At 48.9% G+C, this 26657-nt stretch overlaps 2 protein-coding genes and 1 pseudogene across 2 annotated transcripts; all 3 read left to right on the top strand.

Moving 5' to 3' along the window:
- The first annotated feature begins 1231 nt into the window (after positions 1 to 1231).
- Positions 1232 to 5483, top strand: LOC125520194 (auxin transporter-like protein 2). The gene is made up of 8 exons (XM_048685037.2): positions 1232 to 1470; positions 1602 to 1822; positions 1931 to 2116; positions 2515 to 2627; positions 2718 to 2901; positions 3035 to 3132; positions 4508 to 4973; positions 5064 to 5483. Exons 2-8 carry the CDS (start codon positions 1622 to 1624, stop codon positions 5268 to 5270), a joined length of 1455 nt encoding a protein of 484 aa, XP_048540994.1. The 5' UTR covers positions 1232 to 1470; positions 1602 to 1621; the 3' UTR covers positions 5271 to 5483.
- Positions 5484 to 10415: 4932 nt separating this feature from the next.
- On the top strand, positions 10416 to 11299 carry LOC125520185 (pleckstrin homology domain-containing protein 1 pseudogene; annotated as a pseudogene).
- An 11323-nt stretch (positions 11300 to 22622) lies between these two features.
- On the top strand, positions 22623 to 26110 carry LOC125520177 (uncharacterized). Its single transcript, XM_048685020.2, has 8 exons — positions 22623 to 23101; positions 23206 to 23266; positions 23360 to 23520; positions 23605 to 24087; positions 24192 to 24252; positions 24374 to 24534; positions 24615 to 24995; positions 25628 to 26110. The coding sequence occupies exons 1-8, from the start codon at positions 22874 to 22876 to the stop codon at positions 25871 to 25873; spliced, it is 1782 nt and encodes a 593-aa protein (XP_048540977.1). The 5' UTR covers positions 22623 to 22873; the 3' UTR covers positions 25874 to 26110.
- Positions 26111 to 26657: the final 547 nt, after the last annotated feature.

Here is a 26657-nt window from a genome sequence, read left to right as displayed (position 1 = left end):
AGAAAGGGAGCAACACTCAATCAAAACACCAAAGATTAGATTCTAAGTTTTCATCCTGCAGAACAAGTCCAATCATACTTAACCAGCAATGGGAAGGACCATTGGAGCCCAACCTCTGTGCTTGTTGGAGATCTCAGCTGCCACTTGCAGCAGAAGCCTTGCCCCTCTGACTTGCACCCCTCATTATTTTCGTTACTATAATAATTTTCAGAATTCTAACCAATAGTCAGATTCCATAATTGCTTGAAGGATCATAGGGATAAATATTCTCGAAACATGGTTTATTTCTAGATTTCCACAAAGCTCACAACATCGCAACAACTCCTACTGCTATATTCCCCACTAGCTTTTCTAGGAACACCAAAAATCCAACCACAAAAGTCATGTACATATCCTACATTCATATCTATCCCGAGAGCACACTTGACCACATACCTCAAGCATAACTAGGCAAAGAGCAATGGAAAAATATATGATCTAATGTTTCTTTCTCATTACAAAATCTGCACTTATCACTACCAAACCATCCTCTAGCAAATAAGCTATCTTTTGTGAGTATACTATGCCCAAACATAATCCAAAGAAAGACCTTAAATTTCAACGGAACTTTAATAAACCAAAGCTTATTATAAGGACAATCTACCCGTATAACCTTCAACATATTATATAAAGATTTTACCAAGAAGTTACCAATGTATAAAATGGCAGAGATATAGATGGATATAAGCGTATGAAAGATAGGAATTGACACACCATAGCAGAATAATAAAATGTGCCAACATATAAAAAACATGAATCAAGGCAAAACCATTAATTCGGTTCCACAATATGGTGTATATCCTATTTATTGTATTTATTTACTATTACCTATTGATTCCTCTACAATTTTAGTTTTTCACCGTGTGATCGTTGTTGTTTATATTTTGTAGATTTCTTTTAGTACCACGCTAATCGAATAAATCGTCCAAGATGGAATACATTTGATGCGAAAGCCTGCCAAAAGCATTATTACCATAATCAAGTTCTATGAAATTCCACACATTACCTGTACCCTATTCAATGTAAATATACTTGTACTGTCTAATGTTAGTATACTCATGATAGTCGTTGTTTATATTCTGCTTTAGAATCTTTTTAACATGAATATTGTATTGCTAGAAATTAGTCGTATGCTAGAGCGGTCGTTATAAATGTGGGTGGCGTGTGGTTCCCCTCCCACCCTCCTCACTCGACACCTAGCGAGAGAAGTGAGGCGGAGCCGGGGAGGCCGGGAGAAGAGGACGCCGCGAGGGGGAAGGAAGACCCGGCCGGTCGAGAGGCGGAGCTGCGGGACCCCGAGAAAGCCGCGGCGAAGTAACTGCACCCACTCTGCCGCCAACTTTGCAGTCTCGGCTGCGGGCGGCCTGCCAGATAGCAGCGCAGTAAATTCCGCCGGCGCCCTGCAGCTTTACTCCCCCTCACCGGCGACAGGTTGGTGCTGGCTGTTACAAGTAATTTACTACTGGCGTGCATATATAGCCACCGGCCGGTGCGTGTGTTCCTCTGTTCCCTGCAGCCATTGTTACATCGGGTTCTTGGTTTCCTTCCTGTCGCGTGCGTAGAGAGAGAAAGAAGCGGGAGGATGGTGCCGGGGGATCAGGCGGAGGAGTCGATCGTGGCCATGGCGGACGGCGGCCACGGCGGCGGCAAGGAGGGGGCGCGCGTGATGGACGGCGGCGAGGAGTCGGAGCGCGGGCACGGCGACGGCGGGTTCACCGTGAAGGACATGCTCTGGCACGGCGGGTCCGTGTGGGACGCCTGGTTCAGCTGCGCCTCCAACCAGGTACGTCCGTCCGTCGCATCCATCTTCTTCCCCGTCGCTTCGCTTCTCAACGAAACGAGACCTCATCGTCGCCGGATCGGATCCGCGTGTGTGCGTGCGTGGGTGCAGGTGGCGCAGGTGCTGCTGACGCTGCCCTACTCCTTCTCGCAGCTGGGGATGGCCTCCGGGCTGGTGCTGCAGGTGTTCTACGGCCTCATGGGCAGCTGGACCGCCTACCTCATCAGCGTGCTCTACGTCGAGTACCGCGCCCGCAAGGAGAGGGAGGGCGTCAGCTTCAAGAACCACGTCATCCAGGTCCGTCGGCCCGTCCATCCATCACTCCACTCCACTCCACTCCGCCCCAGTCAGTTTTTCAGTTTCCATTTTCTTCTCCGGCTTTCCTGCATACGTTTCCAGTAGTCTCTAGTCGATCTGCACCGGAACTGGATCCCTCCATCCGTCCCCTCGCGATCGTGATGCTCCGGAGTTGGGGACGAAAAGGCGCTTTGCATGCGCTGCTGTGTGGACTTGACCAGTTCCTTGTCGCTGAAGCAAAACCGCACTGGGAGTAAGCATGAATGCATTATGCACGCATGCATGCACCCATCCGTATCCATCCTCACATCAAACTCGAATGCACTAGTCCCTGAATTCTTATGTTTCATAGGAGTACCGAATTGAATTGATTGATTTTCTGTCTTGCTGGGATACAGTGGTTCGAGGTTCTTGACGGGCTGCTGGGCCCGTACTGGAAGGCGGCCGGGCTGGCCTTCAACTGCACCTTCCTGCTCTTCGGCTCCGTCATCCAGCTCATCGCCTGCGCAAGGTTCTTCCATTGATTTTCTTTTACACCTGTTATTAATCTATGTTGTCTATGGTGGATTGCTGAAACCACCGTGGCTATGGGCTATGGCAGCAACATCTACTACATCAACGACCGGCTGGACAAGCGGACGTGGACGTACATTTTCGGGGCGTGCTGCGCCACCACCGTCTTCATCCCCTCCTTCCACAACTACCGCATCTGGTCCTTCCTCGGCCTCGGCATGACCACCTACACCGCCTGGTACCTCACCATCGCCGCCGCCGTGCACGGCCAGGTACGCACGCACGCTCACTCATTTGTCCCGACATCACTACAAGCCAGCATCCCTTGTTGGCGATCGGCACACGGGTTGACACTACGCTAACCAACGACGACACCGACGATCGATGTCTTTCTGTCGGTCGCAGGTCCCCGGCGCCAAGCACTCGGGCCCCAACAGCCTCATGCTATACTTCACCGGCGCCACCAACATCCTCTACACCTTCGGCGGCCACGCCGTCACCGTGTAAGTACCACTCCTCTGTAAACAAGTAGTGATCTAAACGTTCTTATATTTCTTTACGGAGGAAGTACAAACAATCTAGCGGGCTACGGTTACTGAATTAGTGCACCACAGACACCAATATCTATCGTCTGAACTTTCACCTGGTGCAGCTTTTGCATAGTGCTGCGCTAGGGAGGTCGTGTGGATAGAGTTGAAAACTGAAAATCTCTAGTGCTGATTGTCTCCATTGCATCCTTCGTTGGTCCCCCACCTCCAGGCCAACTTGCTTCACAATTGGTACCAATCCTGATGAGTTAAAAATGGTTCACGGTTCGTGGAAAACCAGCTGTCGTGGCTTCTTACCGTCGGCAGGCCGGCACTAAAGCCAGCTGCTAGCTATGTGATCAACACTTACAGTCCTACTCAGTGCCCTCTGCTAGGCACTATGAATTTCAATACTCCTCATGAGCAAGCCTTTATGCCCCGACCCTTCATTCCCTAGCTCATCCCCATTCTTAATACATGACTGCTCGATCCATGATGATCCTCGTGCCGCGACTAATGATTATAGCCAACGCGATCGAGGAATAATCGGTGCCCGTATGTGTGGTGTTCAAATCCCCGGTTGTTAACTGGAGAGGCCTTTGTCTTAAGAAATTCGGCTGCGTTTTCTTTTTCGGTGATAGAAATGCTCTTTCCAGTCTAGCGATTAGATGATGTGGACCGGCTTCCATTTTGCTAGTGCGGAGTTCACATCAAGATCAAGTAAACGAAATCCGTCCTCGTGCGGGCCATCGCTTCTCTATAATTCCCAGTCTATTAGTAGCAACTAGCAACCTTTGGTTAGTGGAGAACTGGAGATAATGGCCTACTTTGGGTATTCCATCCAAAATCCTTCAGTTTGAGTGCTTGACAAATGACAATGGCCCTTCTCATTTGCCATTCCTTGCTATAGAAGCTATTCAAGGATGCATTTGGCCTTGATATAATAGCCTTGAAAACTGGGTGAGAGTTGAAAGTTGGGCGAGATTCCTCACGTCCCCATCCTCCTAAATGTCCTCCTGACTAGGAGAAGCACTGCTTTTCATTCCATCAACCCTAAAGCATATAGGTGTACGTAGTACGCTAATTCCAAAGGGTTTATATTCGCATTATGCATCTGTTTTTTTCTCTCGAAAAGATTCTATTCTCTATGTAACTGCCTGCCGTTATGATAAGATGATCATTTTTTGGTAATAATTAACTGATCGATCAGGCAATATGTTGCTTCCACGAAATTGTTCATGCACTTTTTTTTAGAGAAGTTGCTTATAGTACTTGGAAGTTGGAACAGCCCAATATTTTTGCACATAGATAGAAACTGACTTTGGCTGTGCGCATGCATGCATGCATGCAGAGAGATCATGCACGCGATGTGGAAGCCGCGCAAGTTCAAGTACATCTACCTGGTGGCGACGCTGTACGTGTTCACGCTGACGCTGCCGTCGGCGTCGACCATGTACTGGGCGTTCGGCGACGCGCTGCTCACGCACTCCAACGCCTTCTCGCTGCTCCCCAAGTCCGGGTGGCGCGACGCGGCGGTGATCCTCATGCTCATCCACCAGTTCATCACCTTCGGCTTCGCGTGCACCCCGCTCTACTTCGTCTGGGAGAAGGCCATCGGCATGCACCACACCGGCAGCGTCCTCCGGCGCGCGCTCGCGCGGCTCCCCCTCGTCCTCCCCATCTGGTTCCTCGCCATCATCTTCCCCTTCTTCGGGCCCATTAACTCCGCCGTCGGCGCGCTCCTCGTCAGCTTCACCGTCTACGTCATCCCGGCCGTCGCCCACATGCTCACCTACCGCTCCGCCCACGCCAGATCGGTAAGCTTGCTTGTCTTTGTCCACGTCCGTTAGCGCGCGCCGTGTCGGCCGGTATCACATGCTCTTGTTTGACGTGGTGCTTCTTAACAGAATGCGGCGGAGAAGCCGCCGGCGTTCCTGCCAAGCTGGAGCGGGATGTTCGTGGTGAACGCGTTCGTGGTGGCGTGGGTGCTGGTGGTCGGGTTCGGGCTCGGCGGCTGGGCCAGCGTGTCCAACTTCGTCAAGCAGATCGACACCTTCGGCCTCTTCGCCAAGTGCTACCAGTGTCCCCCGAGGGCGCACCTCCCGAGCCACTAGGGCACGCCGTCGAGCAGATAGAAGAAGCTCCGGTCGATCCGTGCACTAGAGTTCCGGCTTTAATTTGTTGCTAGTTACTGATCGCCTTGCGATATAGCACTACAAACCTTCTAGAGTGTTACTGCAGCTAGCATAGTAGAACAGCCCTCCGTGTTTGTCACTGGCTATAAGTTTGGAAAAAAAATGGTATCCTTTTGGTAGAGCTTGGGTTCATTTCCGTGGATTTATCTTTGTACTTCTGAAAATGTAGATGGCTGATTTCCAAAAGTTCACGTGAGAATGTAGTGTCAAAAACGGCCTTATATTATGGGACGGAGGAAGTAGGAGTCAAGCATTTTTCAAATTTGGATCCCCTTGGTTTACATTACTTATAGCAAGAAGGTAGATTGTTTTGCTATAACCAATGAAGCGGTGCATTGGCGATGACGGGCGGAGTCACGTGTTTGCTGTAACCATAGGGCGGCGAGATGCAACGCCTGCCGGCTGAGGCTACGTGTCAGCGATCATGCTGCTGCGCCCATCCACGGCTGGAGCTGCAAGCAGCCATGGCCGAACCTCTGCCTAGCGAGAAAGCAAAAATTAAGCCCTAAAAAGCCAAAGATGTTTGGTTGAAAAAAAATGTGCCAAAAACAGAGAGGGTAACCCTCACAGAGTCTGTTTTTGTTCATTTTAGACAACAATGAAACATAATGATGTAAAGCAAATACTATTGAATATGCGAGTTTTACCCACTTGTAGTGGCCGGACGCCATTACCGCAATTTGATGGCTCTGGAAAAGCAACGAACAACACATCTATCCATTTGAGATATATCATCGGTGTCTTTAGAGGTCATTTTCACTAACTTGGTCCGTTCTTGTAAGGGTTATGTCCGTCTCTTTTGAGTGGATGTTTTAGTGGTGATATTTCCTTTTTAGAATCTCAAAATGGAACGACGGGCATGGCAAGTGAGTACCACCGCCCTCCGTCTATAGTGTGTGTTTGGTGTGTTTTCGGCTAATGAGACAAGGGGCGACAAGGGGCCACTTGGGTTTGTACCATGGACCTTCATTTTATTTTCTTAAACCTTGTAAACCGTAAAGGCTCCAGTTCGTTAAATTCGGACAAGTGTCTAGTTTCTAAAAAAGACTTGAACGGAGAAACATAATGAGAAGATTTTTATAAGTCCATCCTTGCAACCATGTGGTGATTTTAGTTGTCCGATTTCTCTTATTACCAACGTGCTTGTGTTGGTGATGTAAGAAAAAAAATGCTAAAAACTTGACATTAGATTATTTTTAAAGCATGGAAAATTATGTTGTAGTAGGGATGGCAATTTTCTTTAGCAAGCAGGGCAATTCCTTCTTTCCTTTAGCGAGCAGAGCAATTTCTGTAAAAAACGAAGGCCTCCTTCGATTTGAAGAAATTTTGTAGGAATTCTATAGGAAAATTTTCTTTAGAGTTCTTTGGATTGTAGGAATAGAATCATATTCCTATGAAGGATTCTTCATATCCTTCATATTTCGTAGGAAAATAAATATTAGTCTAGACTCAATGGAAAAAGGGGGCTGCTATGTGTGATGGCCTGCCTTATTAGGGATGATAGACTACTCATATCAATAAGGAATTCCTTCTTTTCCGGGAGCCCATTCAGACAGAACTCCAAAGTTAAGCGTGCTCAGCTTGAAGTAGTGTCAGGATGGGTAACCGACCGGGAAGTTGCTCCCGGGTGCGCACGTGTGAGGGCAAAGTGCGCAGAAAAGACTAGTATTGATTTGTGGGGCCAGTCTAGATCCCGCCAGGAGTAACGACCACCGGTGGGTGTGTCCGGGGCGTTACACTATGCATCGGCCGTCGGATTTGATGGATTGAGCGACCAAGCGCCATCTTTTATCATTGTAACACATGTCGTGTTGTGGGAAATTTCTACAACGCGAGTCATGTTGCAGAAATTTTTGCAAGATCACAACAGAGGCCTTGTTATAGTTTTTTTACAATAGAGGCCTTGTTGCAATTTAGTGTTTTTTTTGCAACAGATATCTCATTGCAAATTTAATTTTTCTGCAACAGAGGTCTTGTTGCAGTTTTCGCAATAGAGACCTTGCTGTGGAAACTCATCGTATTGATCAGTGAGCAGCGAGTAGTGGCCACATTGACGGAAAGGAAAAAAAGGACCGCTCGGTCAGGACACACGTCGTACAAATGAGCCGGCGGATGCTCGCGTGCGATCCGCTGGTAGAAGCCAAGCATTTTCCATGGAAAAAATCATATGATGTGAGCAAATGACATTTCTTTTCCTATTCATATTTATGGAATTTGATATAAATGTCATCTCATTTTCTATGAGTTTCCTATTCCTATGACTTTTCTACCCTATGAACCAAAGGAGACCTAAACATGAGAAGGATTTACCATGCTTGCAAAAAAAATGGACATTCCCGCGATAACATATTTTGCCATCTCGAACATTCTATTGTAGTGAAATCTAGAAAAAGTAGTTGTATAGCTAACTCCATGATTGTGTTACTATTAGGAAAATGACTCGATGGCTACGTGACTACTGACTTGCGGTAATATATTGACTTTGTTAATTCTCACCTAGATAAGAATTAGCAAATCCACTTTTTAACACATAGCGATAACATAGTTTGTTTATAGGTTTCCACCATGTTTTATTCAAGAATCAATATTGTTTAGTACAAAAAGAAAGAACAATAGGAATGATGGATAACCAAATATGCCGTCCAACGGCAAGAGAGGCCAAAGCCTTTGCAAAATCATGATCTTAAAAGTTGTGTTCCCTAGCCTCATGAACAATTTCTGATTCATCAAAGTGTAGCATTCTCTTCTGTATGTCCCTGATAACAGGCGCCAAGCTGCCGAGGCTCCTATAAAAGTGCTCTTGAGATAAGTGACAGTAGCAGAACAGTCCATCGCTAACTATAACATGCTATATACTACTCCATAGCGTGACCTAAAAAGTCTTAAAATAGTTTAGAAGGATTTTTTTTAGATCGTAGCGTTAACATAGAGAGAAACTAAACGAGGGGTAGCTCTTACGGGAACCTCTCAAGGGTCACTTTTGGTGGGCTGAGAGCGTGCCACAGCCACAGCCACTGCCATGCTTCCCCGGGATTCATTTTTTAATTTTTCTGTACGTGTTTTCTAGTTTTAGATGATTTATTTTTGGCTTTTTGCCCAGTTTTTCTAAGGTTTTTGACCAAAAAATCGGGGGGAAATTACGCGAGAAAATGCATTTTTTTTCATCCATGAGGGACAGAAAAAAAGAACATGTGTTTTTTGTTTTTTTCGCGATAGACACATATTTACTTCTCGTGGAGGCACAGTTTTGTTTCCGCGAAAGGAACAATTGTGCCTCTCGAAAAAAAAACATTTCTTTTTTGCCTTCGCAAGAGTCACGGATTTACTTTTCGTGGTGACATATGTGTGCTTCTGCAAGAGACACGACAATACCTCTTGGAAATAAAAAATGGCATTTTTTTACTCCGCGAGAGGCATAGGTTTACTTCTCGTGAAGGCACAGATTTGCTTCCGTGGGAGGCACAACTATGGCTCTCCGAAAAGGAAAAAGACTTTTTTTTTGCTTTCTTGTGAGACACAAATTTGTTTCTCGTGAAGGTACATATTTACTTTTGCGAGAGGCACAACTGAAAAGGAAAAAAAGAAGTGAGAAAAAGATGTGCTTCCAGCTCGGTTCTATTTTGTCATGTTTTTTTTTCTTCATAAAAATAAGTTTTTCAAAACCTATCAACTTTGGATCTAGTTTTTGAAGATTTAGAAGTGATAAATCCAAAGATGAATAGGGTTCAAGATTTGGAAGCATGGTTTAAGAGATAAAGTATTTTAAAATAAATGAATTTACGAAAAAGAAAAAACTCTCAGGTTGTAACAAGTGGCACACTTGCAACTTGAAAGGTGAGAGTGCCCTTTGCAAGGGGTACCCTGCAATTAGTTTTTTTAGGGATAAGAACAAGCTTTATTCATCAAAATCCACATGTAGTGGGATATAATGATGGTCACGAAGTTGGCCAAACCAAACATGACGCCCTGGATCTCAAGAAAGCGAGAACTTAGCTAAGCTATGTGCTTCATAATTGACAGCACGACCTTCAAACAGAAAATTATAATGAAAGTTTAAAGCTTTGAGATTGATCTCAGTAGTGATAACGTTGTATCTACCTCGAGCACCCTTGGATATATCAGAGATTACTTGTTTGCAGTCTGATGCTATGACCACATTCTGAAGATGTGGGGCTTCTCGACATGCAACGGCTTCCAGTGTGCCAGGGTCAAACACTCCCTCAATGACATGAGCCGAACTCCCAAGTTAATTGCCATCTCTATCCCTACATACCGCCGTTGTTGATCCTCCTCTTCCGCTTAGAACTCCGACATCAATGTGGATCTTACAATACCCCATCGGTGGCATATTGGGCACTCTCCGGACTGCTGCATGCGGTGTTAGTCCTTGTTGAGAATTGTTCTGCTGTTTTTCACCTATGATATTAAGATTGTCTCTAAACCTGGTGATAAAACTGTCGGTCATATGTGGATTTTGAAAGATTGACTCGTGAATGGCCTTACCCTGCAATTAGTTTCTTTTAGGAAAATCTTACCCCGTAATTAGTTTTTTTAGTCTAAACATACTTTGCTTTATTAATTGAACAAGTTCAGGGGATACAATGTAAGTCCGGCGGGTTTAAGAGCCACACATGCGCTCGAAATCCAGATCAAAAGTATGTTTAGCAAGGCTATGTGCCTCGATATTAGACTCTCATCCTTCGAAGATGAAGGAAAACTGTTGAAAGTTTCTAGATGTTTATGCAATCTCTTTGATAATGCTTGCATAAATGCCTCCAATGTTGTTTTTCAACCTTGATAGATGAACGATGGGATAAAGCCCAACGGTCTTTATTAAAACCAGATGAAATGGGCTTCCCGTGTATCCATATAGTTTACAGATTTCTTAACCGTTATGATATTAGTTGCTAAAAAAAAGCCGTTGTGATATTTGTTTATAAAAAGACGTATGATATTCCCATTATAGAAACGTTATGATTTTGTGTGAATAAATACTGGATTTAAGCGAATCAATTCAGCTGGATATAAAACGCCAAATTAAACCGTTCAAGGCGACGCCTTTGCGATCGCATCAAACCGCCCGGCCAAATCCAGCGGCGCAATACTCCCCACCCACTTTGTCCCTCTCCTCCCTCCCCAGTCGCAGTCCCCCCCGGCGCTCGCACGCGCCCGCCCGATCCCGGATCCCCGATCCCCCCCGGCGCGATGGCGGCCAGCCTGTGGCGCGCGGTGATGGGCTCCTCCTCCTCCTCGGCGGGCGGCGGCGACGACCCGGCGGCGGGCGGCGTGGAGTTCTGGCACGGCGCGGAGCGCGCCGGGTGGCTGACCAAGCAGGGCGAGTACATCAAGACGTGGCGGCGGCGCTGGTTCGTGCTCAAGCAGGGCCGCCTCTTCTGGTTCAAGGACGCCGCCGTCACGCGCGGCTCCGTGCCCCGCGGCATCATCCCCGTCTCCTCCTGCCTCACCGTCAAGGGCGCCGAGGACGTGCTCAACCGCCAGTTCGCCTTCGAGCTCTCCACCCCGGCCGAGACCATGTACTTCATCGCCGACGCCGAGAAGGAGAAGGAGGAGTGGATCAACTCCATCGGCCGGTCCATCGTCCAGCACTCCCGCTCCGTCACCGACGCCGAGGTCGTTGACTACGACAGCCGCCCCCAGCCCCCGCCGCAGCCGCAGCCCAAGAAGAGCGAGGCGAGCGAGCCGTCAGAGTAAGATCGCGGTGAACTCCGTCGCCCTCTCTCGATATGACTATGTTGTATCAACTTACTTATGTGATTGTGAATTCGTGTTTTTGTTTCTTGTTTATTGACTGTGTGTGTATATTATTGACTGCTGTCTGGGAATAATTGGGTTTCAGTGTATAGCTCATTGACACTTTGGATCGGTTGACATGTTATAATTTCCAAAAATTGGTGGTCGTCTTCTAATTCAGTGCTCTGTAAATTTTATCCCTCTTGTTTTTGAAGTGGCGACAATTTTTTATCAGGCAATTCTCTGTTTTGTTCATTTTGCTTAATATATTCGGGTTGAGTTCCAGAGGATTTCACCTTAACTGACGCCAATTTCTTGGTTCCTACTACAACATAAGCGCAAGAGAGTGTTGTATAGAGGGTCTTTTCACAATAAGTAGCTCATTTTGGCAAGCAAAATGAATCATTATCCCACAATTATTTTCTATATGAAGGTAGCCGGATGTAGTTCAATATTCCTGTGAAGTTTGTGTCACAGAGTTGCTATCCTAATTTATATGAGCAACTCCAGTGGCAGCAGTACAATGGAATTTTGAGTGCGACCAATGTCAACTTGTCAAGCACTGTGTTTATCAGCAGTCAACTTGAACAATCACACACTTATTTTTTCCATCTGATGACTGAAATGGAAACTTTTGCCTTTATAAGAGACTGGAGTCTGGAGTTGGTGTGGTGGTGCTGGGCTTTGGTGAGTACAGTGACCATCATCCATCATTAGTCATTACTTATTGCAGTTAAGAGACTGGATTCGTCATCCTTAGTCAATCATGCGCAAACACAAACTGGTACTCTGACTGATTTTTGAAAGGCATGGTGACTTAGCATGATCTTAAAAACTGAACTTTGAACATTGATTCTTTTGACATTGTATTGTTCTAAACTGAGATATCATAATCATGATGACTCTCAAGTACAACTTGAACAACTTTCAATCTTTCATTCTCAAGGCTAGGTGCCTTGAAATAGTGAGCAAAAAGAGTGCTGATGAATACATGATCCTTAATAAGATGCAACCAAAGAATTTCTTGAATACTGTATATTAGAATGGAGTAGAACCTTGTATAACTTTCAGTTGTCAAATTCGTTCAGGTGGTGCCCTTATAACTGGTAATCTGTTCTCAGGTTCACTCAATTTGTGTCACTACAATTGGATTTGTAGCATTACTTTGTTATGCCTTGTTATATGCAGTTTAGTGCATGCTGATCTCTTCAAATAGTTATACATGAAATCCCAAAGTCAGGATGATCATTACCACTTGGGTGAATGTCTTTCTGACACCCGTGACCTGTCTACTCCGATTCAGCTACTTCTAATAATGTTATGGTGTTCAGGTGTCTGGGTACCTTTGATCTTTTTGCTAACAAAGTTCTTCCATTTTCTACGCTTTTTCCGACCTGTCTTTCTTCTAGTAATACAGTTGCTACTCTTCTTTATTTGTTCTACCAGCAAGACGGGTAATATTTAGCAATCTGCTGCCCCTTTGCTTGGAGTCCGAAAATATTTTGGTTGACAGTGTTGTCAACTTGTCATGCTGAAAAACAGTCATTGGCGCGGCATGTTGTTCGAGAAGTAGTCCATGTCGATGGTCCGAACATTTTCTAGGGTTCATCCTTCCCCAAAGCACCCAGAGTTACCTGTTGCTCTGAACATTTTTAATACTACTCTGGAAGTGTGGTACCAAGTTTTGAGCCTGGGTGACAAGTTCTTTTAGGGCTCAACCTTTTCCAAAGTTACAGGGAAAATGGTTTACTTAGTCCGAGCTGGAGTTTTATTTCTCATGGGAATGATCGTCCTGGGTAAACGGTACCGGTAAAGCCCAGAGCTTGAAGCTTCATTTAACAACATGTAACATCTCTCGTAATGTGGGCTATTTATAGATGGTGACGGATGTTGAACATCGGAGTGCTGAGCGTTTGTTTGGTCCTTGATTTCCATAGAATGTTTGACGGAGCAGCACACAAGCTTGGGAGTTTTAATGAGAAAAGCTAGAGCACTGTGATACTGTTCTGACGGTGTTGCAGTTCTCTCACGTCGACCCTCTGTTCCACGCGCCTCGGCAGGGCACATGACGTCCAACGGAGACAACGCGCCGCACTGCTGTGGCGTTGGAATCACGCTGGCTGGGTAGCGGTGTCCAATTTTTTTGGTGCTACTACTTAGCGCATTATTCATTCCGGTAGACAGCTTTCCTTTTTGTTGGCATATCTATATTCACCCGCTTGCTTGCAATTCTCAGAGCATGAATGTAACTATAGGTAACATGCACTTTCCTACCCTGTTCTTCAGTTTTATCCTAAGAGTATCTCCAGCCGCGCCTCCAGAACGGCTTCCCCAGGCGGTTTATTTGCGCCGGCGACAAAAAAATGGCCCAGCCGCGCCCTCAGGACGTCGAATTCCGCCGGCTCGGCGCTCAGAAGCCGAACACGACGCACTGGGGGGCGCTCGGGGGCTTCGGTGCAGGGGAAAAGCGTTCCTGGGGCCACATTGACAGGCAAAAAGTCAAGCCACCCGTCCAGATTCGCCTCCTACCACCGCGCTCGGCCGCCACCCTGCGCCACCCTGCCGATCCCGGCGCCGACCACCGCCCGCCGCAGCTAGGTAGACCATCTCCCGCCAGGAAAAAGAAGGGGTTTCGTCGAGGCAGCCTCTCCGCCGCCGCCCCGGCACCTTTTCCGGCGCTTCGGCCGCGCAGGGCCTGTACACCGGCGGGCTTGCGCCCACCTCGCCCACAAGGTGTTCGGTGAATTGCCCGGCCCGGCGATGGACTCTGAAGATGAGGAGGCGCTCGCGGCGTTGCTGGATGAGGAAGTCGAAGCCGACGTCCAGGAGCAGGAGCATCTCATGGTGCTCGCCGCCCTCGCTGGCCTGCTCGCGAGCAGTGAGAAGCCGCGGCGAGGTGGCTCGGCGCTTGGGCGGGTGAAAGCAAAGAACCGGCATCGTCTTGAAGGCTACTGCATGCTCTACTCGGACTACTTCGCCGACGCTCCATTGCACGGTGAGAAAACATTTCGGCGCTGTTTATCGGATGAGCCGAAAGCTTTTCCTCCGGATTGTGAATTCCATCCGGGAGTTTGACAGCTACTTCAAGTGCAAGAAGGATTGCACCGGCACACTTGGATTCACCTTCATCCAGAAGTGCATGACAACTATGAGGATGCTTGCATACGGAGCTCCCGGTGATTCACTCGACGACTATGGGCGCATGGACGAGTCCACCAACATAGAGTATTTCTACAAGTTCTGTCGGGCAGTGGTGGCAGTGTTTGAACCGCAATACTTGAGAACACCCAATGCGGAAGACGCTGCTCGGATCCTAGCACAGAATGCAGCAAGAGGATTTCCTGGGATGCTTGGAAGTATCGACTGCATGCATTGGAAATGGAAGAATTGCCCATTTGCTTGGCAGTGGTTGTACAAAGGCACCAGAGGCGGTTGCAGTGTGGTGCTTGAGGCAGTGGCCACACATGACCTCTGGATTTGGCACTCTTTCTTTGGGATGCCAGGAACTCACAATGACATCAACATCCTGCAGTGCTCCCCAGTCTTTGCCAAGCTTGTTAAAGGTCATTCTCCTCCGATGAATTTCGAGGTCAATGGACGACAGTACAATAAAGGGTACTATCTAGCTGATGGCATCTATCCGAGATGGTCGACATTTGTGAAGAACATCTCAAACCCTGTGCCAGGAGGCAAGAACGTCTGGTTTGCGAAGATTCGGGAGGCTTGTAGTAAGGATGTCGAGCGGGTATTTGGTGTGCTCCAATCTCGATTTGTTGTTGTCTGGTACCCCGCTCAGACCTGGTCGAAAGATCAAATGTGGGAGATCATGACTTGTTGTGTCATCTTGCACAACATGATCATTGAGAGCGAGCAGGAAGAGCCAGTGTTTGACACTGAACCATACTACAGGCAGGGCCCTCTAGCCGAAGTTGATCACCAGCTACCGGCAACCTGGACTGCCTACCTCAGTATGCGTCAGGAGATCCGAGACCCACAGGTGCATCATCAGCTGCAGTAGGATCTGGTGGAGCACCTATGGAGGCTCAAGGGCGAGGCCGAGAATGACGTGTGATGAAACTTGAGTTTTTATTTGTTAGACTATATAATTTGTAGTGAACTATTTGTTGAACACGTCGAAACACGCTGAACTATGTGATGAACTAATTGATTTCTATTTGTATGTGAAAATTCACGCCGAAACACGCCGAACCGCACCGAGTATGGGTCGATTCACGCAAATATCGGGCCGTTTTGGGCCGAAAGCTGGGCTGAATTCGGCGCCTGGGGGCGACGACTGGGTGCCGAACCGCCCCCAGCGCCAAGTTTATCGCCGGCGCACCCCCAGGCCACTCTTTTTCGGCGCCCTGCGGGGCGAACGGCTGGAGATGCTCTAAGAGCAAACCCCAATGGGGCAACCCATTCCGTCTATGGCCGTCCGTTTGGGTCGGCGCGGACAGAAAAGTCGGCCCAATGCGCCGACCCAAACGGACGCGTCCGCTTTCGTCCGCGTGCCGGCCCATTCCCGGCCATTTTTGAGCCGGATTTGCGTCGGCGCAGACACAAGACGGGCGCACGCGCTCGCCCTCTTTCCTCACCGGGCCCGCTGATCGGTGGCACATTGGCCTCTCCACATCAAACAGCACACCCTCGCCTGCCTGCTTCGTCGCCGATGTCGCCGGCCATTTATTCCGATAAAAATGGATACATAGATAGTGCTAGCGTACACGGATAAAAGAAAAGACTAACTACTCGTCGCTTTCTGACTCCGACTCGGTAATGTCCTCCTCCGACGTCTGAATGTAGGTGTCAGCATGCCGCTCCTCTTCGAAGTCCCAACCCGACATTTCTCGTAGCTTCAGTTTTAATTGAGCGGCCTGCTTTCGCGAACGCTTGTCCTCCCGATTAGGAGGCTCGCTCCGTCCTCCTCGCGTCCCTCTCCGTCCTCTTTTGCTTGTAGAACTGGTGCTCGTCGATGATGTCCTGCGGGAAGCGTTCGCGCCACACCATCATGGCTTCCACGTCCATCTCGGCGATGGCGAGGCGACGATGCCGCCTCCGGTGGACATGACGATCATCGTCGGTGAAAAGCCGCGGGAGAGGCGCGAGATCCTGCGCCCGCTGGCTCGACACGTCGGGAAAATTCATATCCCGACAAGGCCTCAGGAGGCGCCACGCCGCCGCGTCGTGCGCGCAGGCCGCCTCCTCTGCGGTGTCGAAGGTACCGAGGATGAGGCGTTTCTCGCCAAACCAGATTTCGGAGGAGAAGGCGCCAGAGCGGCGCTCGCGGACTCCGCGAAAATCTGAAGCGCCCAGGCGGCGTATTGAAATGGTGGCGCAGAGGCGGCGAGGCTAGTGAGAGGGGGCGAGACGACTGGGCAGTGGACAGAGTGTGGAGGGAGCGCCTTCTTATAACGAGCGCCGGCCGCGGCATGCGCGCAAACCTTTCCCGCGCGCTGGAGCGCCAAAACCAGCGCGCGCTAGGCCGCTTTTCCCCCGCGCGCTGGAGCGCCAAAACCAGGGCGACGGCATGGCCGATGGCATGATCTAAAGAGTGCGCGGTCATGAAATGGGTCGGCCCGTTGGACGCACTGCCAACCCAAATCTAAAAAGGACTGACGGCGGACGGACGGACGACTCAAACGAACAAAAACGCCGTTCGTTTGGGTCAGCCTGTTGGAGTTGCTTTAAGGGTTATTATGGCAATTCGCATTTCGTGAACAAGGCGGTTGAGCAAACACGGACCTCCGTGGGCGCTATTGAGTGTAACATGTAGGCCGGTACTTTTGGTTTTGGGAAGGTTCCGTTCTTTTTTTTCATGGTTTATTTTCTTGTTCGTTTTTACATTTGTTTTCTTTTAATTAATGAATTTTTTTGAATTCAGAAATGTATTTTTTTAATATTTCCAAATTCATAAATGTTTTATTAAAAAATTTGAGTTTGTTTAAAAATTCATTAAGATTTTCCATATTAGTGATTTTTTAAAAAATTGCAAACATTTTTTAAATCCCCAAACAATTTTTAAATTCGTGACCATTTTTTAAATTCATGAACAATTATAAACTCGTGATTTTTTAAATAGAATTCATGAATATTTTTTGAGATGCATAAATAATTTTTATGACATGTATAATGATATAATTTATAGCAGCGGGGGAGCTTGATCCGAAATTATGGGGGGCCATGGGCTAGAGGGGGGCAAACATAACTATTTTAGCTGATTTTTAACATGAAGTAGGCCTAATACAAAGGAGTACATACATGTGAGCTTGGGGGGGATGGCCGGGGGAATGTATCGCGCATTTGTGATGCTACCGGTGCATCGGATGACATAATTTTTTAAAAAAATTCTGAAAAAATTCTAGCGCGTTAACGCAACATCTGTGTATGATGTCACAAAATTTCATATAAAAATTGATTTTTTTTTTGAGATACAAAAATGATAAATTTAACATCACTGTTATAAGGGAAACGCTTAGCTAAAGCCGACGGATGCACGCGGGTGTCCGCCGCCTCGTTCGTGCAACGCGTGTCGTGCGTGGGATCACCTAGCATTTTCTCGTGCCTTTTTGCAACTGAACCCTTGTTGTAGTCTGCCCACCGCAACAACTCATATGTTGTAGGATCTGGATCCCTCAAGGGTTATCGTCCGCGCAGCCGAGGTACCCCGCCGCTCCTTCCTCTCTTCCTCTTGCTCCACTCACCACGCCGTCACATCTAACCGCACCGCCCCTGTGAGGTCACCGGTGACGGCCCGAATCACCATGGAAGGGATCGGGCTCGCCCGTCGCCGGACTCCACCGCCGCTGTCGAGCTGTGCATGGCCACATTGTCCGGATCTACTCGTCCCCAGCCCTTATCCGCACCTCGTCGTTCCTCCCTCGTTTGTCGGTGTGTGTGCCGCCTTCGTGGACTAGTTTGCCGCCTCGCGCTGAGCCTTTACATCACCTGCCGCTGGAAGACGCCACCGCTTCGTGAGCCGCCTCCTCACCTGGGAAAAAATTATATAGCATCACCTTTCTTGCAGAAAAAATATCCGCAACAAGACCTTCGTTGCAAAAAATTGTGCAACAAGTCCTCTATTATAAAAAATGATTTTACTGCAAAAACTTTCCGTAACAAGACCTTTTATTGAAAAAAATCCGCAACAAGACCTTTGTTACAATAACAGAGATGTCAACCGGCCGCACAATCCGCCAGATCCGACGGCTCGCAACCAGGCCGATCTTTTAAAAAGATCGACCGGCGGACGCGTAGCACGCCCCCTGTTATAATGGGTCAAATCTAAAGCCCAAGTTATATTATGTACTATCCAGTGTTGAATTTGTCATTTTTGTTTGTTGAGTTATCTTTTGAATTTTAACTTGAAATTTTATGCCAACCTACATTGATGTTGTTTGAGTGTGCTAATTTTTTTTCCAAAATTTTGTGAACATTTTAAAAGCACAATGTGAGTTTGATGCACTCGTAGCACCACAAGCTCCTATGCACCATATATTTTCCCATCGCCCAGGTTAGCCTCGATGAAGCTCCACCACTGATTTAGTCAAACGTTAGCCCAAAACAAGAGGGGCCCCAATACATTCTGAAGGAGGGAGTACCCGAAATCACTAATTAAGAAGTACTCATTGCAAAGAACACTCCACTTTCTCAGGTCGCGATAAGTGGCCATGCAGTGCGCCACTTGTCGCAACCTGAGAGTTTTCCCTTTTTTCGTAGATCTGTTTATTTAAAATGTTTTATCTTTTAAACTGTGCGTCCAAATCTTGAATCGTTTTCACCATTGGATTCCTCGTGTCGAGATCTTCAAAACTAGATCCCATGTTGATAGGTTTTGACGAAAAAAATTTCCACGAAAAAAACCGGGTGAAAAAACCGAACCGGGAGCATGGTTTTTTTCTTTCCGACCGTGCCTCTTGTGGAAGCAAAACCGTGACTCTCGTGGAAGGAAAAAAATAGAAAACGCGTTTTTTTTCGTTTCCGAGAGGCACGGCCGCGACTCTCGCGAAAGCACAACCGTGCCTCTCGCGAAAGCAAAACCGTGACTCTCGCGAAAGACAAAAAACAGAAACGCGTATTTTTTCCCTTTCCGAAAGGCACGGCCGTGACTTTCGTGTAAGCACAACCGTGCCTCTCGCGGAAGCAAAACCGTGACTCTCACGAAAGAAAAAAAGCAGAAAACACGTTTTGTTTTTCCCTTTCCGAGAGGCACGACCGTGACTCTCGCGAAAGCACAACCGTGCCTCTCGCGGAAGCAAAACCGTGACTCTCGCGAAAGAAAAAAAAATAGAAAACGCGTTTTTTATCGTTTCCGAAAGGCACGGCCGTGACTCTCGATAAAGCACAACCGTGCCTCTCGCGGAAGAAAAACTGTGACTTTCGCGAAAGAAAAAAAAACGCGTTTTTTCGCGCAAAAATATTTTTTTTTCATCGAAAAGTTAAGAAAGACCGGGGAAAAACCAAAACTTCGAAAAAACCCAAAAAAAAACCGTTTAAAAAGCCAAAAATGCGTGCGGAAAAATAAAAAAACAAAATTCGAAGGAGGCGTCCGAAGCACGACACGTGGCGAATGGCTGAGAGCGCGCCAAGTGGCGCTGATCGTTGTGAGGCATCCGAAGGAGCGCTCGTTAACTACTTGCTTCCAGGAGTACCATTTATTTTTATTCTTATTTTTTGTGTGTAAAATGATAAGTTCAAGAAACACGTTCTGCTGGGCATGAGACGACCATATGAATGAAGCTTTCGATGTGTTGCATCTGCCGGCCCGTATTTTATCCCACCTACACTTTCCCACCCTTTCATGTTTGGGCACTTATAGACGCCAGCGCACCGGCCGAAAGTTTCGGCCGGTCCAGCCCAGTCCGTCGGATGTGAGTCACGCGGCTGTTGGATATAGTAAAAAAAAACATATCGCCCCAGCTTCTTCCTCCTCGGGCAGTCGGCCTGGATCCGCATCTTCCTCCGAGGAGCGCGGCACTGTGCCTCCTGTCCTCCTCCGGTGGTCGTCCCCGTCGTCAGTCCCCACCCTTGCCGGTCTTCCTCGTCGCCCGCCGGACCCCGCCCTCGCCGGCCGTCCTCGTCATCGGTTCCCCACCCCTCCCTACCTCGTTCTCGCCTCAACCCATGCAACAACTCCACCTGCGGTTGCAGCTCTTGACGACGACGGTTGTAGCTCCGCCGCCCTCGCCATTGATGCTCGCTGCAGGAAAAAACGTCGACGGCGGCCGCGAGTCAATCAACGTCGTTTGAATGGATGTAGCAAAAAAATTCACCGGTAGTAGCAAAAACAAACTACGGGTGCAGCAAAAACGCCGTCGCCGCCTTCGCGAGGTCGCAGCTCCGCCTTACATGGATGTAGCAAAAACCTCCACGGTAGTAGCAAAATCCTGCTACGGTTGCAGCAAAAAATCATGGATGTAGCAAAAACCTCCAACGGTAGTAGCAAAATCCTGCTACGGTTGCAGCCAAAAAATCATTGTCGTCCTTGCGAGGTCGCAGCTCTGTGGATGGATGTAGCAAAAAGATTTGCCGGTAGTAGCAAAATCCAACAACGGTTGCAGCTTCCCCTTTTGTGCAGTGCCATCGAAGCTTTTTATGTCTATGGTTGAAGCTTTTTTCAACGGCTGTTGAAGCTTTCCTAGGTGACGGTTGCAACACTTGTATACACGGAAGGATCCGGGCATGGCGGCAGGCAGCCATGGCAGCCGGCGAGGGAGCTCCTGGCGGCCGGCGAGGGAGCGCCTGGCAGCCGGCGATGGAGCTTCTGGTGGCCCAAACGCAACCCGGGAGGAGGGGGGAGGGGATGCGTGTGCGTGAAGACTGTAGGTAGGGGATGGATCTGACCATGGCAGCCGGCGAGGGAGCGCCTGGCCGCCGACAATGGAGCTCATGGTGGCCCAATCGCTACCCGGGGGAGGAGGAAGGGGAAAGGATGCGCGCGCTGAAAGGAGGCGGGATGGAGGCGCTGGAAGGAGGTGGGGCGCGTGGGGCCATTGCGCGGGGCGCGTTTGCCAGCGTGGCGTGAGAACCGGCCGAAAGTTCGGCCGGCGCACCACGCCCAAACATTAACATTTGCGTTCGGTGCGCCGGCCGAACGCAGCGCCGGTCGAGCGCGAGCCGTGTGATCTGTTTTCAATCGTACGCCTCGCGATCCCTTCGCGCTCAATACAGCTAGGCCCACGAATCGTTTTTTCTCTACGCAACCTTATCCTCTTAACCGTTCGTCCTCATCCCTTCCTTCTTCCTCGCACAAGCTCCTCTGCGGCTGTCATGGCCGCTCCCTCCGGTGACAAGCCAACTCCTCGCAGGCCTCGACCACGACCATGACGATGCTGCGGGTCCTGACACCCATGGCCGCCGCTGCTGGGGGGCGTCGTATCCCAGCGAATCTACAGGCGAGGCACTGCAGACCCCGCCGCACAACCCCCATGTGCTGCAACCGCTAAAAAAAGCTTCAAACTCTAGATGAAAAGCTTCAACCGGATATACAAAAAGCTGCAAGCGTTCAGTGCCATATAAGAAAGCTACAACCGTCTATAAAAAATGCTACAACCTTCGATGAAAAAAGCTTCAATCAAACAATAGAGAAAGATTTCACCCAGACGTTGCTCAAAACAAAAAAAGTTTCAATCGTTTACAGAAAAGCTTCTACCATAAAGGGAAAAAGCTTCAACCGGCAGCGAAAAAAGCTACCACCGGCGGTCATTTTTGCTACAACCACCAGCGGTCGTCGCCGGCCACACTTTCATCGTCTTCCTGGTTGTAGCAAAAATGGCCATTGGTTTGTAGCATTTTCCTCATGCCGTTTGCAGCAAAATCGTGTATAAAAAGCTTCAACTACGAAAAGATATCTTTGAGCGGGGCGGAAAAAGCTTCAACCGATGTGTGAAAATGCTTCAACTGGTTTGTAAAAAGCTTCAACCTTGAAAAAAGCTTTAACGGCCATGGAAAAAAAAGCTTCAGCCTGGCATGGCAGTTGACGGCATGGGCGGTGTTGCATCGCCACCGAGCTACAACCATCGCCACACGGAGCTCCAACTAGAGGGTGCAGCTGCTGCATGGGTGGAGCTGGAGGACGAGGGCGGCGACCGGTGACGAGGACGGTCGGCAAGGGCGGCGACCGACGACGAGGGCGCCGTGGTGGTCCTCCTCGTTTCTCTCGCGGGTGTGTGGCGGGGCGTCGGCGGTGCTCGAGGGCATTCCAAATTTCCTTGTAAGGGAGGGGAAGGTGGACGACTACGAGAAGGACGAAGCGGGGAAACAGATCTAACGGTATTTATCACTGCATCGGACGGCCAGAACTGGACCGGCCCAACTGTTCGGCCGGTGCACCGGCGCCTAGAGTCGCCCTTCCTGTTTACGCACTCCATCTCCTACCAAGGCTTTTGACGGTGGCAGCAAAACCAATATCAAGAACAAAAAAAAGAAATAGCCGACTTCGGGAGTCTAGAAATCCAGTCCAGCTAGACGACTGGAGCGGAAGCCTCCCGAACACCGAGACGCGCGCGCCAGATCCAACGGCCAACGGGGAGGGCCCTCCCCCCAACGGCGCGGACGCACCTGTCCGTCCGTTCCCTTCCCCCCTCGTCGCCATCCCGCACACCACCCTCGTGCCCCCACCGCCGGCGGAAGCCGCCAAAAACCCCGGCCGCCTGCTGCCGATCCGCGCACCGCACGCCGACACGCCCGCCTCGTGAACTAACCCGCGCCCCTCCGCCACTGCTGCACACGCGCGCAGGGTTCAGTCAGGGCTTTGGCCCGAGGTTCAGGCCGGGATGAGATCCCCGTCCCTGGAGCCAGCCGCGGCCGCCGCGCCGGTCCCCCGGGCTGCGGCCTTCGGGCGGGTCCGGGTCGCCCACGGCGCGCGGGGGCCGCGTGGCGTCGCGGGCGCCGGCGTCGCTGGGACCGCGGGCCGCCTGAGGGTGCTCGTCGCCGCGCTCCCGGAGCCCCTCCTCCACCGGCTCATGCCCGCGCAGGAGGGCGCCGCAGCACTGTCGCCGGAGGTGAGTTGCATTAAGATCGGGAATCAGCGCGCGCGCCAATGTGGCGTGTTAACCCTTTGGTCCACTGTGATTGACTGATGGTTCTAAGGTTGCTGCTGCTGCAGGCTGATGAGGTGCATGGGGACATGGCTTCTGCCGAGACTTCGTCACCCGCTGCTCGTGCTGGTGAGTTTGCCTGCTCCCCTGAACCATTGACATTGCGAAACAGAAACGGTGATATGATGTCTTACCAACTGTATGTCTGTCTGTTGCCTCCAGTTCCTGGAAGCACAGTGCGTGTCAGATTTGTGCTAAAAGAGCGGTGCAACTTCGGCCAAAGCTTCCAGATGGTCGGCGACGACCCGGCGCTCGGCCTGTGGGAACCGGCGAGGGCGGTGGCTTTGGATTGGTCTGAAGGCCACAATTGGACAGTGGAGAAAGTGAGACTTTCCCCGGTTATGCACGATGTTTCATTATTTAGCCTCTTTTGTGTAAATTCGTCATCTCTTTTCTGTTTTGGCCAGGATTTGCCTGCCAACAGGCTGATTGAGTTCAAGTTCTTGCTGCAAGATTCCCTGGGGAAGTTCCACTGGCAGAATGGACCTAACAGAACCCTACAGACAGGTGAAACCACAAAGACATTGGTGGTCTACGAGGATTGGGGTAATGCGAAGAATCAGAAAGTAGCAGAGGAGGGAGACGCCCCTGTTCAGATGATGGAGGCAGTTCTCGATGGTGATCACGGCAGAAATGGTGTTGTTTCGGCACATGAGCTACAAGTGTGTGACAATCAAGAGATGAAAGAACCAGATGCGCCCATGCCGATCCCTTGGGGCGGAGCTTTTGGCCGGGTCCGGGTCACCTACGGCGGGCAGGGGCTGCGGCGCGTCGGCAGCGATGGCTTGGCTGGGACTGCCGGCCGCCTGAGCGTGCTCGTCACCGCGCTACCGAAGCCCCTCGAGCAGCTCGTGCCCACACAGGAGGGTGGCATAGCACTAGCGCCGGAGGTTTGTCACATCAAGATCGGAATAGGCTTGCGCTCTAATGTGGCGTGTTTCCCCCTTTGCTCCACTGTGATTGACTGATGGTTAGATGGTGGTTGCTGTTGCAGGCTGATGAGGTCCAGGGGGGCGTGGCCTCTGCTGAGATTTCGTCACCACCTGCTCCTGCTGGTGAGTTTGCTGCCCTGAACCATTGACATTGCAATCTTTGGTCTTAACATAACCTGTTTTTAATGTGATGGATCTTTGGTCTTACCATCTGTCTGTCTGTCTGTCTATCTGTTACCTACAGTTCCTGGAAGCACAGTGCGCGTCAGATTTGTGCTAAAAGAGCAGTGCACCTTTGGCCAAAGCTTCCACCTGGTCGGTGATGTCCCAGCACTTGGCCTCTGGGAACCGACGAATGCGGTCGCTATGGATTGGTTGGAAGGCAATGACTGGACAGTAGAGAAAGTGAGACTCCGTTTATGTACAGTGTTTAATGATTTAGCCTCTTTTGAGTAACTTCATCATCTCTTTTCTGTTTTGAACAGGATTTACCTGCCAACAGGTTGATTGAGTTCAAGTTCTTGCTCCAAGATTCCTTGGGAAAGTTCCATTGGCAGAATGGGCCTAATAGAAGCCTACAGACAGGTGAAACCACAAAGACATTGGTGGTCTACGAAGATTGGGGTAATGCGAAGAATCAGAAAGTGGCAGAGGAGGGACACACCCCGGTTCAAATGATGGAGACAGTTGTCAATGATGATCACGGCAGAAATGGTGTTGTTTCGGCACATGAGCTACAAGTGTGTGACAATCAAGAGATCAAAGAGGACGAATCAACTATAAGCGATGATGATAATTCAATGGCTGCTGCTATTGCATCTGTTGGAGAGGAAACAATGAAGGCATGTGAAGCTGATCAACCAGAGGTAATGGATTAATTCAATATCCATCAGTACCTTAGTGTGGAAGCTAGACATTTATTTACTACTGAAATTCCAGGGGCATTTCTATGTCTTGCCACCTGTTCTGCTGAAAGTAAGTAGTTCAGTGACCCTTTTATGCTTTGATGCTTTGCCGAATGAAACGTGGCATCTATCGCTTTCGTTAGTCACTCCATTTCCGGGCACAGAGACCATACCTTCATTAGATTTGAGAGAGAGAGAGAGAGAAGGGGGGGGGGGGGATGCAGGTTGCACGTGGCTGATCTGAATTATAGATGACCATACTCAAAATTGTGTGCTATTTTCCGGAGCACCACATGTTGGTGGTTCTTTTACAAGAGAATGTCTAAGAACTGTCAGCCTGAACTGAACTATCTATCAAGCATTAGATCACTCGTTTCATTAGAAGGTGGAAAGACATGCTTATAAAGCGGAATAACACTGGTTTTCCAAAAAAAAAACCAGTATTCTTAATGGGTAGTGTAAGCTGCATAAATCTCATTCAACGATCATGTCTACCAGTTCTTATAATCATATTTTGAGGGCTAGTTAATCATTTGTTAAGTTCCTCCAATTGTTAGACTCAACTCACACGGTGCTTTTTGATTCTGAATCAGCTATTGATGGGCGAACAGAAAATTCAAGATGAGCTTCGTTATGAAATAGACACAGCACCCCAGAATGGCAGGGCTACGACGTATGCTGATGCTGATGGTGAATACGATGAAACGACCGACGATGATAGTATCCTGCCCAAGAATGGCGCTCTGGTTAAGCATGGGCTGGCAGGAGCTTTTGAGCGCGAGTTGCTTTGGGGTTGGAAGGCCTTGCAGCAGCTCGTGGGCTTCAAAGCGGACACATGAGAGATGATGCATCTGGTATTGCTTGCTATGTATGCACGAGGGCATGGCGGTTTAGACGGCATGCTGTTCCTCAAAATGATGTAGTGGAGAACACTAGCAGGTAGCAGCAGCTACTGAGTATTTTGTTGTGGCCCTCTGTTGTGTGTACATAGTTTCTCTGGGAGAAACGCTATTTGTCAAGGGATTGTAACAACTTGTTATCAATAAGCCATGATCGGTCTGTCGACAGTTTGTAAAGCGGCCCCCGTTTTGACCCAGGGAAGATAATATCCTCTGCAAGGATGGTCAGTGAATCCTGAATCGTGCATATTCGTCGGAGTAAGCCGTGTTTCAGAACAAAATTGCACAGAAATCGTTTGATGATTGTGCTTCCTTGCGCTGTTTAAATAATCAAAATGCAATGTACAGTCAGCTCTTGTGTGCATTTAATCGTCTTTTATTTATTTATTTGTAACACTTTGCTTTCTGCCTAGTCGCCTTTTCCATTGCGACGTCTAGACGGAGCTGATGGTGGTTGGCCCTATCAGCTATCGTTATCCCAAAGATGCTTTGCGAGTTGCAGGCGAGGAATAACTATATGTAATTAGGAGGAGACGAGCCAATCAGAGGGCGAAAATGAAAACTTGTAGCCATAATAAAATTCCAGATGTTGCTTTCACTTTGTGCACGCAGAGACCATTGTTGAACCCATGTGAAATGAAAGTAGGAACGTGGAACCAACTATCTTTGGTTTAAAGGAGAGAATTGTGGACTTGAGCCCATAAAGAAATGAGAATACTACTAT

Source organism: Triticum urartu, chromosome 1A (assembly GCF_056163025.1).
Source record: "Triticum urartu cultivar PI428250 chromosome 1A, HENAU_Tu73, whole genome shotgun sequence".
In the NCBI taxonomy this organism is placed as follows: domain Eukaryota; kingdom Viridiplantae; phylum Streptophyta; class Magnoliopsida; order Poales; family Poaceae; genus Triticum; species Triticum urartu.
This window is presented reverse-complemented; position numbering and strand designations above follow the sequence as displayed.